Source organism: Mchenga conophoros, linkage group LG6, assembly GCF_057382185.1.
Source record: "Mchenga conophoros isolate Kocher_MC1m ecotype Shallow Benthic linkage group LG6, M_conophoros_male_GT1.1, whole genome shotgun sequence".
NCBI classification, from domain to species: Eukaryota; Metazoa; Chordata; class Actinopteri; order Cichliformes; family Cichlidae; genus Mchenga; species Mchenga conophoros.
In genome coordinates, this window is record NC_140531.1 from 813183 (window position 1) to 825724 (window position 12542).

General features: G+C 41.0%; 1 protein-coding gene across 1 annotated transcript in view; it reads right to left on the minus strand.

Moving 5' to 3' along the window:
- The window catches only part of LOC146571788 (CD48 antigen-like), a 38368-nt gene that overhangs the window by 15640 nt on the left and 10186 nt on the right, over positions 1-12542 (minus strand). The window contains exon 2 of the mRNA XM_085275733.1: positions 1277-1606. Coding sequence (XP_085131859.1) covers positions 1277-1606 — 330 coding nt within the window. The remainder of the gene's footprint in view (positions 1-1276; positions 1607-12542) is intronic.

The window sequence follows — 12542 nt, forward strand, 5'->3', positions numbered from 1 at the left end:
GTAATTTAGGGTGATTTGACATATGCTGAGTATAAAAATGTTTGCATTAAAACTGTCAGTCATGAGGTATTCATAACTGGGAATTTTTCTAGCATAAAGGTAAATAAGGGGGGAAATGTTAGATTTGTATTGTTGATTGTCATTTATGCTTAGAAACATTTACCCACATATGCTTAGAAGTGTATAACCATTTGTAGATTGAAAGAATGTCTCATCCTAGGAGGTCTGTAACAGCTCTGTGTAGCATGAAGGGGGAGTGCGTTCACTCCCTCTACAGAGTGTTCCGGCGTAGATCACACCTCCTAGGAGAGTTCGTATCTTTTCTTATTGATTTATGGTATAGCAAGCACACGTATATCTGTTTAAGTATAAGAGCCTTTTGTTCAGATGGACCGCTAGACTCCTGGCACCAGCTTTGGGGAGTCTTCACAGGGTCACATCTGGACACCACACACACACACACACACACACACACACACACACACACACACACAGTATTCTTTGTTCACATGTATACCTATGTAAGATGTCATATGTTAATGACCCTATGCATATTCATGTAACCACAATAAAAGGAGTGCTATGGGGAGCCTGGCTGAGAGTCTGACGGAGGTCAAGTGGTGGAACGACACTCGGCTCCAGCCAGCTTTCCCTCATGCATGAGTAAAACCAGCCTGCTTGTGTCTTGCTTTGCAGTGTAACTATATTGTCTTCAACGTTCCAGCGGATAGGTACAAGCTACAAACCTATCAGGCACTAACAAAAAGAGGATTTGAAGCTGTGTGGTATGAGGAAAAGAGGACGAGCACATGGCTGTGGCTCAGGTGGTAGAGCAGGTCAGCTACTAATTAGAAGGTTGGTGGTTCGATCCCTGGCTTCCCCAGTCTGCATATCCCTGGCAAGATACTAACCCCAAGTTGCCCTCCGATGTGTTCATTGGAGTATGAATGTGTGTGAAGGTAGTTTAGTTTGCACTTGTGTTTGGAAGTGCATGGGTGAATGAGGCATGTTGTATACAAGGAGAGTAGAAAAGCGCTGTATAAGAATCAGTCCATTTACCAGAAGGTTCATGAATGTAGTGAAGGAGGACATGCAGAGGGCCTTTGTAACAGAGGAGAATGCTAGAAATGAGGTGAGATGGAGGCTAATGTATCTAAACAGAGCAGCAGTAAGGAGTTGTTGTGCATCTTTTCATGAATCAGTGTGGGAAAAAAATGTTGCCTTTTTATTAAATTGTTTTCAAGGTCTAGTGACGCGAGTGAGCGGATGTACTTACAATAAACAGTCAGGTTAAACTGCTTCCATAAGATGGTGTCGCTGATGGCCTGCCACTTGTAGATGCCTGAGTCCTGGACGCTGAGCTGTGTGATGGTCAAAGCTCCAGTCTGACTGTCCAGCTGCAGTCTGTCTTTAAAACGCGCATCATAGTCACTCTTCACCACTCTCTTCTTTATGGTGGCAAGTCGCATGTTTGGATTTTCGGCTCCAAAAGTCCATATTATCTTGGCATTACTTGGACTTTCTCCTGTCTGTAGGGTGACATCTGCTCTCTCTTTTGCTTTCACAGCAGTCTTTCCTTCATTTCCACCAAAACAACACAGTATTCCTGAGAGAGAGAAGATGTGGCTCCATGAGAATTCCTTGTGAAAATGCTAAAATTACTTTTGCGTAAATGTCTTGAAGCATGTTTAATCATCCAGGTAAGCCAATCTGTTCATCTGGTTGTAACGTTTTCAGTTGAGAAATGTTTCTCCCACTGAAAATGCTATGTAAATGTTTTCTTATATGTTTCCAATATGACAGACAGAATTTCTCCTCTCACTAAGAGCTACTTTCTTTGTTCAATGATGCTGAAGAGGTCATACAGGTAAATCACCTTTCCTGTTGTTTTTACCACAGTAAAAAATCATCACTGATTAATAATAACAATAAATAAGTCAAAACACCATTAAATTTGTTTTAAAATGGGATGCAAGATTGTTTGTAATAACACTGACTGACTCTGGACTAAGAAGCAATTACTGCAGCTTCAGGCTTCAAAATCTCTCCTGTGTCATTCGACAACTGTGCACAAAGCTTGACCTTCAGTGGGTACTGCACTATTTTGAATTTGCAAGTAACTTACAGTTTTTCTCGATTGCTAAAACACTAAACCCTATTGCCTGAACCCACTTATTGAATCAGTCACTCTTTTGGCAAAACCATAAGCACTTTTCATCTGTTTAGACACATCTTGTCAACACATTGTCATTGTGATGCACCTGTGTTGCATAATGGTGAGCACAGGTGGAAAAAGTCAAACACTGTAGCTCAGGTGGCAGAGCAGGTCAGACACTAACCAGAAGGTTGGTGGTTCGATCCCAGTCTGCATGCCAAATATCCCTAGGCAAGATGCTAACACCATGTTGCTCTCCTTTGCCACATGGTGTTAGCATCTTGCCTAGGGATGCTAACTCCGATGCATCCATCGGAGTGTGAATGGTAGACTACTTAGCTCAGAAAAAAGTGCTTGTGTGTTTGGGTGAATGAATTAGTAGTATAAAGCGCTTTGAGTGCTCAGACAGAGTAGAAAAGCGCTATATAAGAACCAGTCCATTTACCAGTTGAACACAACAACTCAAAATTTATCACACTTGTGGCTAATGATGTGATATCAGATTACAGTTTTTTCTGATTGCTTAAGCACATTTTTTGTAACTATTGGCTAATTTTGCAAAACTCTTCACACAAATAAGAAAACCTGTCACCCAATCATCAAAACATTGTAGTTCTCTTGCAAAAGCGAACACAGCTAGATTAACTCTTCACACCTTCGTAAAAATGGTGTTTCCGTATCAAACAGTACACACAAGCCATCATCTACTAAGCACACAATGCGCCAACTGCACACTGATGGTATGAATACAAAACACATCTGGCTTTTGCTTTCTCTGTGCACAAGGTAGGCTATGTCAGTTTGAGCTCATACTTCTGTCATAGATCCATAAGCATAGAGGGATCCAAACTTCAAGTACTGGTGTTTATTCAAACACATCAAAACAAACACAAGTGTTTATTTCCAAGTATAGGATTATTTGCAATCGCCATAATGACTATATGGGTTACTTGGTCTGCAGTGAACATGCTTCCTCTGCCCCAGCATCTGGTCATCTAGCAATTCTGTAAAGTAACAATTTCAGTATTTTTACATCAATGGTATTGGTGTGTTTCTCATTGGCATATGGCAGTGCTACAAATCTTTGTGCGAAGTGACTGTACTAACCGATTCTCATTTCAAGATGTCCTTATGGTACTTGCTACAGTGTAGCGGCTCGAGTTAGGCTGGACCCGTTGGCCAGCTTCCCTCAGGGTCATTCCACGGTTGATTACATGGTCCACTATTGTAGCTCTGATGTCATCAGCAATTCTATTTCTTACTCTTCCTACCCTTCCTCTCCCCCCTCCTCATCTTCCTCTCCCCCCTCCTCGTCTTCCTCTTGCTCCTCCTTGTCCTTGTCGTCCTCTTCATCCTACTTCTTCACCTCCACGTCCTCTTCCTCGGCCTCCTCTACTTCTCACTCTTCCTGCTCCCTCCATTGTACTCCGCACACACAGCTTACCTGGATTATAGTGCTTAGGCTGATTGCAAAGTGAACTAATTATCTAAAGAAGTTTTCACATGTGAAAGTGTGCCAGACAGTTGGCAAATTAGTGTTAATGATAGCCATACATGTGTATACTTTTGCTAGGAGTGTGTTGGAAATTTGGTAATTGAGTGTTGTGCAGTGAATTGTGCCTACAGTTTTGCAAAGTGTGTGTTACAAAATTGCAAACTGAGTACAAAGCAGTTTTTGTGCTTTTAGTTTTGCAAACTCAGTGAGTGGTTTTGCTATAAGTCTGAATAGTTTTAGAGATTGTGCTACAGGAATCACAGTTAGTGTTTAAGCATTCAGAAAAAACTGTAAATCAGAGCTACTGTGATTGACCATGTTCTTGTCCATGGTATGACAATGAAGGAGGCCGGACTAAGGGTACAACCAAACATCAGTAGATTCACCGTGTCCACCATAATCCAAACATTTAGAGAAGAGCACAGGTAGTTACCTTTTTTCACATCATAGTATGTAAATGTTGACAACAGTTACAAGATGGCGCCAGTGTGTGTGGCTCGCCATCTGCCTCTTCCCCTGTTGTGTTTGTTTGTGTTGTTTTTTTATTGCTAGAGTCAACTCTCTTTTAATGTACAATCGCCAAACTCTGCTGGACCTCCGACTAGTTGCCAGTGATCTTACCAATGCAACTTATACTGGACATAAGACGTTACCTCCATTCCTATCTGGGTTACCAGCTAACCTTTTTCGGATCCTGGCCTCACGGCGAAAGCGTTTCAGATGCCAGGGCAAATGCAGCGGTCTGCTCGTGAAACTTAAGGCGTACTTGGTGCGCTCTTCCCCGGCTTCTTGGAACGAACATGGATCTGTGCCTCACAATGTCTTTTCTCCGCGCTCTCTGGAGCCCATCGATGCCTGGCTGGTGCCCGTTGTTGGCTCGGATCAGATGTCCCAGCCGCGAAGGATTTTCCCTCATCTTTGTCGGCGTAGTGCGAACCTATAGAACCTGCGGTTGCTGTGTCGGGTCTCGCTGTCAGCCACGAACACGCTGACCTCCACCAGGTTTGGATTGGTGAACACTAGATCGCTGAGTAATAAAACTTTTATTGCAAGGGATTTATTTATGACCCAAGGACTGGATTTCCTCTGTATAACTGAGACATGGTTGAGGGCCGGTGAGTCCAGTGCTTTCACAGATCTTTTACCAGATGACTGCTGCTTTTTAAACTCTCCTCGAATATCAGGCAGAGGAGGAGGACTAGCGGTTGTTTTTAAGAAGCAGTATAAATGTAAACCACTGCCCTTATCAACATCACCTAGTAGCTTTGACCTGAGTATGTTTGAGCTAGGTCGCTCTCACACAGTGCTCTGTGCTGTGGTTTACAGACTCCGCAAATACAATAAGGACGTCTTAAATAACTTTTCTGATCTGTTGGCTGAAATTATGCCAAAATACAATCATGTCCTTATTGTTGGGGACTTCAATATTCATGTGTGCTGCCCTGACAAGCCAATGGCAAAGGACTTTTTAAATCTTATTGACTCTTTTGATCTTGTGCAACCTGTGTCTGTGCCTACACAAAAATATGGGCACACGTTGGATCTTGTTTTAACTCACAATTTACCTGTCTCTAACTTAGAGGTTTGTGACATTGTAGGGTCGGATCATAAGCCTGTCTTGTTTGAGGTTTCCCTTTCTTGTACCAAAGTTAATCCTCCTTCTGTTGTTGCTCGGTGCTGTCGTATTTTTAATCCTTCCTCTGCTGGACAGTTCTCTATTGTTTTTAATCAGAACTGCAACCTTCCTGATTCCAGAAGAGCTGAGTACTCAGTCTGCCAAACTGTTTTAGATTCGGTGGCCCCCTTTAAGCTTAGGCAAGTAAAAGCCAAATCTGAACCCTGGCTGAATGAAGACACCCGGGCTGCCAGAAGAAAGTGTAGGAGAGCTGAACGTAAATGGAAGAAGGATCAACTGCAGGTGTCATACCAAATATTACAAAACTACTGGAATTCCTACCAGAAGACTGTAAAAGATGCTAAGAGGAAACATTTTGCTGCTATTATTCAAGACTATTGACATGGTCCTTCATGCTCCACAGACTGCTGGTGTCGAGTCTTCTCAGGAAACTTGAGAAAACTTCCTGCACTTCTTTATTGATAAAGTGCTATCTGTCAAAGCGCAGACTTCCCAGTCCGTTCTCGACCCTTCTACCCCTGTCCCTAGTTCTGCTGTCTTTGACAGGTTTGAGCCAGTTTCCTTGCTCTGCGTGCAGGAGTTGGTTGCTCACATGAAGCCCTCAGGTTCCCCTTATGATGCTCTCCCTCCTCGATTTTTCAAAGAGGTTTTTCTCACTATAGCATCAGCTGTACAATCCATTGTAAATAGTAGTCTGTCCTCTGGTGTTGTACCTGTCAATCTTAAACATGCAGTGAATCAGCCTCTACTCAAGAAACCTGCTCTTGATCCTGATATTATTGCAAATTACAGACCTATTTCCAAACTGCCTTTTATCTCAAAAATTATTGAAAAGATAGTTAAGTGTCTAAATCCAATCGAGAATCTGTGGCAAGAGCTGAAAACTGCTGTTCACAAATGCTGTCCATCTAATCTGACTGAGCTGGAGCTGTTTTGCAAAGAAGAATGGGCAAAGATTTCAGTCTCTAGATGTGCAAAGCTGGTAGAGACATACGTTAAAGGATTGGCAGCTGTAATTGCAGCAAAAGGTGGTTCTACAAAGTATTGACTCAGGGGGCTGATTAATTACGCACACCCCACTTTGCAGTTATTTATTTGTAAAAAATGTTTGGAATCATGTAGGGCTGCCACGATTAGTCGACTAGTCACGATTACGTCGGCTATCAAAATCGTCAACGACTAATTTAACAGTCGATGCGTCGTTTGAAGCTTTGTAAGATCACAAAAGACGCAGGAATAAGTAGCAGGATTTAAGAGTGTAATAACAGACTGAAACAGAAGATGGCAGCACTGCATGTACAAGGATGCCAGCTGCCGTTAAACCCCGAAGAAGAAGAAGCTGTGTCCCAGAATTCATAGCGCGGCCCTGCTCAGTTTCCAACAATGGCGGCAGCTGTTTTTTTTTTTCCATATATTTTTATTGAAATTTTTTATAGTACAATACAAACAAATGTTGAACACCCTCACATTCACACATCCATCCATACATCAAACCTGCCTACATCACATTCAAATGTAGAAATGAGCATAGTTCTCACAGCAATACAAAAATACAATGGGTTAGGATAGACAAGATTCTCCCCTCCTTTCCTTCTTCTTTTCCTTTTTGTTCATAAATGTCCTTCACCTCCACTCCCTAAAATAGTCATATATGGCTTCCACATATTCACAAAGTCCCATTGTTTGCCCTTGGCAATATATGTCAGTCTTTCCAGGCCTAGAGAGATTGCAATTTCCTTCTTCCAGAGTCCCATGGAGGGAGCATCCATACTCTTCCAACATAGCGCAATGGCTCTTCTGGCTTGAAGTAGTCCGTAGTCCAGTAATTTAGTTTTTTTCCCCGATTGCTTAAATTCCCTTGGATATATTCCAAGTACACAGAGTTTTCCTATTAAAGGGATTTTTACCTTAAACACTTCAGACAGATATTTGATAACATCTTTCCAAAAGTCCTGGATTTTAGGACACTCCCATAGACAATGAAGAAGAGTTCCTTTTTCAACTAGACATTTAGTACAGATGTCCGGAATATCATTGGACATATGATGAAGCTTGACAGGTGTTATATAGGTTCTCATGAGCCATTTATATTGCAGTAGTTTAAAGCGTGTGTTTATTGTTTGTTTTTGTGCTTTTAAGCAAGCCTGGTTCCAGTCATTTTCATCTATGTCCTCTTGGATCTCCCTTCTCCAAGCATCCAGTTTATCTGCTGCTGAGTCTTTGGAGGAAAGCACCAGTAAATTATAATATATAGAGAGAAAACCTTTCCCTTTTGTATTCTTAACACATACCTCCTCTATTTTTGTCAATGGTGGAAGTTCAGCAATCCTTTGCAGTTTTGATGACAAATAGTTTTTCAATTGTAAATATTTAAAAAAATGCTTTGGGGGTATTAAATATTTTTTACACAACTGATCAAATGTGAGCAGCATGCCATCTGCATATAGGTCTTTAATTTTTTGAATGCCTTTATTTTTCCATATTTTAAATCCCCCATCACTTTTACCAGGCGTGAACTTTTCATTTCCCCAAATAGGGGTAAATCGCGAAAGCGATGGAGGATCGCCCACATATTTATGAGCTGCATGCCAAATTATAATTGTATTTTTCAAGAAAGGGTTCCTTGTAGTTTTTTTTAATATCTTAGTGTCTGAAGAATATAGAAAAGTGTGTAAGGGAAGATCTGGAACAGATTTTTGCTCGATGTCAACCCAGGCTGGAGGTGTTGTTGGGCAGAAATAATGGGTGGCTGATGTTAGTTGGGCAGCCATATAATACCATCTGAGGTTGGGGACTTGGAGACCTCCTCTTTCATAGGGCAAGTAAAGTAGTTGTAAGCGGAGCCTTGCCTTCTTATTATTCCAAATAAATTGGTTAAATAGTTTGTTTAAACTGTCAAAAAATGAAGTTGGTAGAGGCAACGGAAGTGTTTGGAAGTAATATAAAAATTTGGGTAAAATTGTCATTTTTAGGATATTTATCCGGCCTATCATAGATACAGGCAGGTTTGTCCAACGGTTTAGCATTTCCGTGACCTCTCCTACAAGGGGATCATAATTTATTGAGGTTATGTCCTTGAGGCTTGGAGTGATCCTAATGCCTAAATATTTAAAGCCTGTTGTAGTTGTCTTAAATGGGGTGGCCACCACAGGGCTTCTTCTTTCTTCCTCATTAAGAAACATTAATTCTGATTTAGAATTGTTAATTTTGTATCCTGAAAATTCTCCAAATGTTTTTATTAATGTTACTAAATTAGGGATACTATCTTTCAGATTAGTCAAAAAAAATATAATATAATCTGCAAATAAAGAAATTAGATGGTCTCTTCCTCCAATTCTTGTCCCTGATATTCCTGCATTTGCTCTCACAGCTATGGCCAGAGGTTCTATTGCTAACACAAAGAGAATTGGTGACAGAGGGCAGCCCTGCCTGGTTGATCGCTGTAAATTAAAGGGTTTTGATACGTTATTATTAGTTAAAACTTGTGCTGTTGGATGTGTATACAATAATCGGATCCATTTCAGGAATGTTTCACCTAGTCCATATCTGGGGAGCACTTGTAAGAGATAATTCCATTCTATTCTATCGAAGGCTTTGCACGCATCTAGTGATAGCAGCGCAGTGTCCTCCCTATTGTTTTTCTCATAAAGTACATTGAGGACACGTCTTATATTATGATAGCCTTGTCTCGTTTTAACAAAACCTTGTTGATCGTCTGTTACCAAATTAGGCACACATTTATCTAGTCTTCTAGAGAGTGCTTTACACAAAATCTTCGTATCACATCCCATAAGACTAATTCCCCTATAAGAGGAGCATTCAGTCGGAGGCTTATTTGGTTTCAATAAAAGGGTTATTGTAGCTAATCTCAGTGAGTCTGGGAGTATTCCGGACTTATATGACTCCTCATACATGTTAAGAAGTGGCAGTATTAATTTATTTTTAAATGTTTTATAGAATTCCATTGGAAGTCCATCAGGACCAGGCGTTTTACCGCTATTCAGGTCGTCTATGGCTTCTGACAGGGCTTTTATTGTTAAATGACTATCAAGGGCTGTTTTATCCTCTTCTGAGAGGGTTTGAAATTTTAACTGATCAAGAAATGCATCTTGTGTTTCTCTGTTTCCCGTATATTCAGATTTGTATAAAGATTGATAAAACTCTCTGAAATTTTCATTTATTTTTAAAGGGTCTGTTGTTATAATACCCGATTTGGACTTTATGTGGGTGATGGCCTTTTCTGCTTGCATCTTTTTTATCCTCCAGGCCAATAATTTTCCTGCCTTCTCTCCTTGGTCATAAAATAATTGTTTGGTCCACATTAAACTTTTTGCCACTTTCTCTGCTGTTAATTTATCATACCTGGCTCTTAGAATAGTCAGATTGTTTAGTTTAGTGGGATCATTGCTCTGGTAAAATTCTGTTTCATTAGATTTAATTTGCCTTTCTAATGATTTTAATTCTTGGTTATATTGCTTACTCTTGATGCTACTGTAGCTTATAATTTCCCCTCTTATGTAAGCTTTAAATGCTTCCCACCTAATACTAGCTGTGGTTTCATCTTTATTTATTTGAAAATATTGATCAATGCAAGTTTCTATAAATTTGACAAATGATGGGTCCTTTAACAAAAATGTTTGCATCCTCCATCGCTTTACACCTTGATCAACTTCGCCCAATCTAACTGATAGACATACTGCTGCGTGATCACTAATCACAATACTGTTATACCAACAGTTCTCAACACAAGGTAATAACTCTGTAGAGATAAGAAAGTAGTCTATCCGCGAATGACTTTGATACGAACTAGAATAACATGAAAATTCCCTGTTATTTGGATTCCTTGTTCTCCAGACCTCATTTAATCTCAAATCTTTCATATAGTTAAAAAGTATTTTTCTAGTCTGGGTATGAGTAGTGTCAGTTTGAGACGACCTATCCAGGTTAGGGTCCAGGGCGCAATTGAAGTCCCCTCCTATGATATAAAGGCCCTCCAAGGTTGATATTGTGAGAAATAGATTTTCATAGAAGGATGGGTTATCCTCGTTGGGGCCATAGATATTTATCAGGTTTATTTCTAACATGGAGATACGGCCCTGCACAATTACATATCTCCCGTTTGGATCTGTAATCACCCTCGTAGTTTGAAATGGGATTGACTTATGTATAAGAGTAATGACTCCTCTGGCATGTCTAGTAAAAGAAGAGAAATATACCTGACCCTGCCATCTTTTGGTTAATAAATGTATCTCTGATGCAGTAAGATGAGATTCCTGTAGGAAAATAATCCTAGAGTTAAAATGTTTTAGTCGGTTTAATACTTGTTTCAGTTTAGCTAACTTCCGTATCCCCCTAACGTTCCAGGTCATAATGTTAACCTTCAAAATGTTTTCTTTAGTTGTCCTCTCCATAAAATATTGTCAGACTGTTCACTTAAATAAACAAAGTAAAGGAAAAATTGAAGAAGCAGGTTTGCACATACATTCACACACTCACACATACCAGATAAAGAACTTGTAAACAATTTCTGATTGAACATTTGCATTTCCTTGTTGGAAATGTCTCCCCCCTCCCTTGAACAAATTATTTGGAGGGCGTTAATCCACATCACTGAGGAGTAACTAGTCAACGCGACCTCTCCAAAACCCCATAAATCAGACAGTGTACACTAACCATATAATGATACTGATTCTTCCCCCATAATAAAGTAAAGTTTACCCTTGGTAGGACAAAACAAAACAAAAAAAAGACTTAGGTGAGGTTCAGCTGTTAATATACAACCCAAAAACGATTGCAATCAAACTTAGAACGAATATGCACTTAAAAACGCCCAGTTATGGTAACATAAGTCCCACATAAATTCGAGCTCAAAATTTTATCTGTCTCTTATCAGTGACTCAATTACTGGTCGGTTATGTTGAAGCAGAGGCAGTCTTATGGAGTGTCTTAATGGTTAACCTGTTGTTTAACCAACTCACTGGTGATGAGCATCCTCTGCTGTTTCCTTCGGCAGATTCTTGTAGAATTTTTCGGCTTCTTGAGGTGTTGAGAAGAGGTGGATCTTCCCACCGTACAGGATTCTGAGTCTGCATGGGTTGTGCTGGAATCCACGGAAGGCATTGATATCAATAAACAGTTTGACAACCGGGTGAAATCCCTGTCGGATCCGAACCGTCTCCGCAGACAGATCCTGTGCAAATGTGATCTTGGCCCCATCATGTGTAATTTGTTGTTTTCTTGCTTCCCGATATACCAGTTCCTTCTCTCGGAATTTTAAGAAACGAATAAGCACCGCTCTGCTCTGGTTTGGTTTCCCGGAGGCAAGCGTGCGATGCACTCGCTCCAGTGTGAATGACTTGTCGGGCGCTAGCCCCAGCCACTTAGGTAGCATGATGTTAATAAAGTCGAAGAGTGATTGTTGCCCTTCTGCTCCCTCTTTTATGCCGAAGATGCGCAGGTTCTTTCGTCGTCCGCGGTTTTCCAAATCATCTGTTTTGGCTTCAAGAAGTGCGATTCGTTTGATAGCCGAGTTCAGTGACGTTTCTGTTTTCTCAAGTGTGCTTTCAACTTCGGCAATGCGGGCTTCGGCCTCTTCGATATGAGCCCCCTGGTTCAATATGTCTTGCTTTACCTCCGAGACTTTACCCTCCAGTGCAGTCACTGCGCTCGCCATCCCAGTCAGTCTTATATCGATGCTGTCCAACTTGGCTCCAAAATCTGACCGGAGTGATTTGAGTTCATCCAAAACCTCGGCTATGCTAGCCATGTTAGCATCTGTGTCGGACGTTGATGGTATAGCGCCTGTCTTGCGTCTTCGGGTAAAGATGTCACACTGTTTCACAGATGAAGCTTTTGACATGTCAGTGCCGTATATTCCAGACCACACTAACAGCATATGCAAGGGTTTTTTATAGAAAGTTTGTACACTGTCCTGAGAGCGACCCCGCTAAGCTGCCATCTTAATGCTTGGCCACGTGACCCCCCCCATGGCGGCAGCTGTTAGTTTTAATATTACTCTTATTATTCTTTCTGGGTCACAAAATAAACATTTAACATATTTTCAGGCGAGAATGTAGCTGTGTAAACCTCAAATATCTGCTCAGTTTGTCAGGACACCACATATTTTCAAAAGCGCTCCGACGTTTTTGGAGACGTCTGTTACCCACTAGCTCGATAGTTAGCCGGGGGCGAGGCTCACTAGAGCCGTGAGAGCACCGGACTCCCGGCAAATCGTTTTCAAACCCACCGCCGTCTTT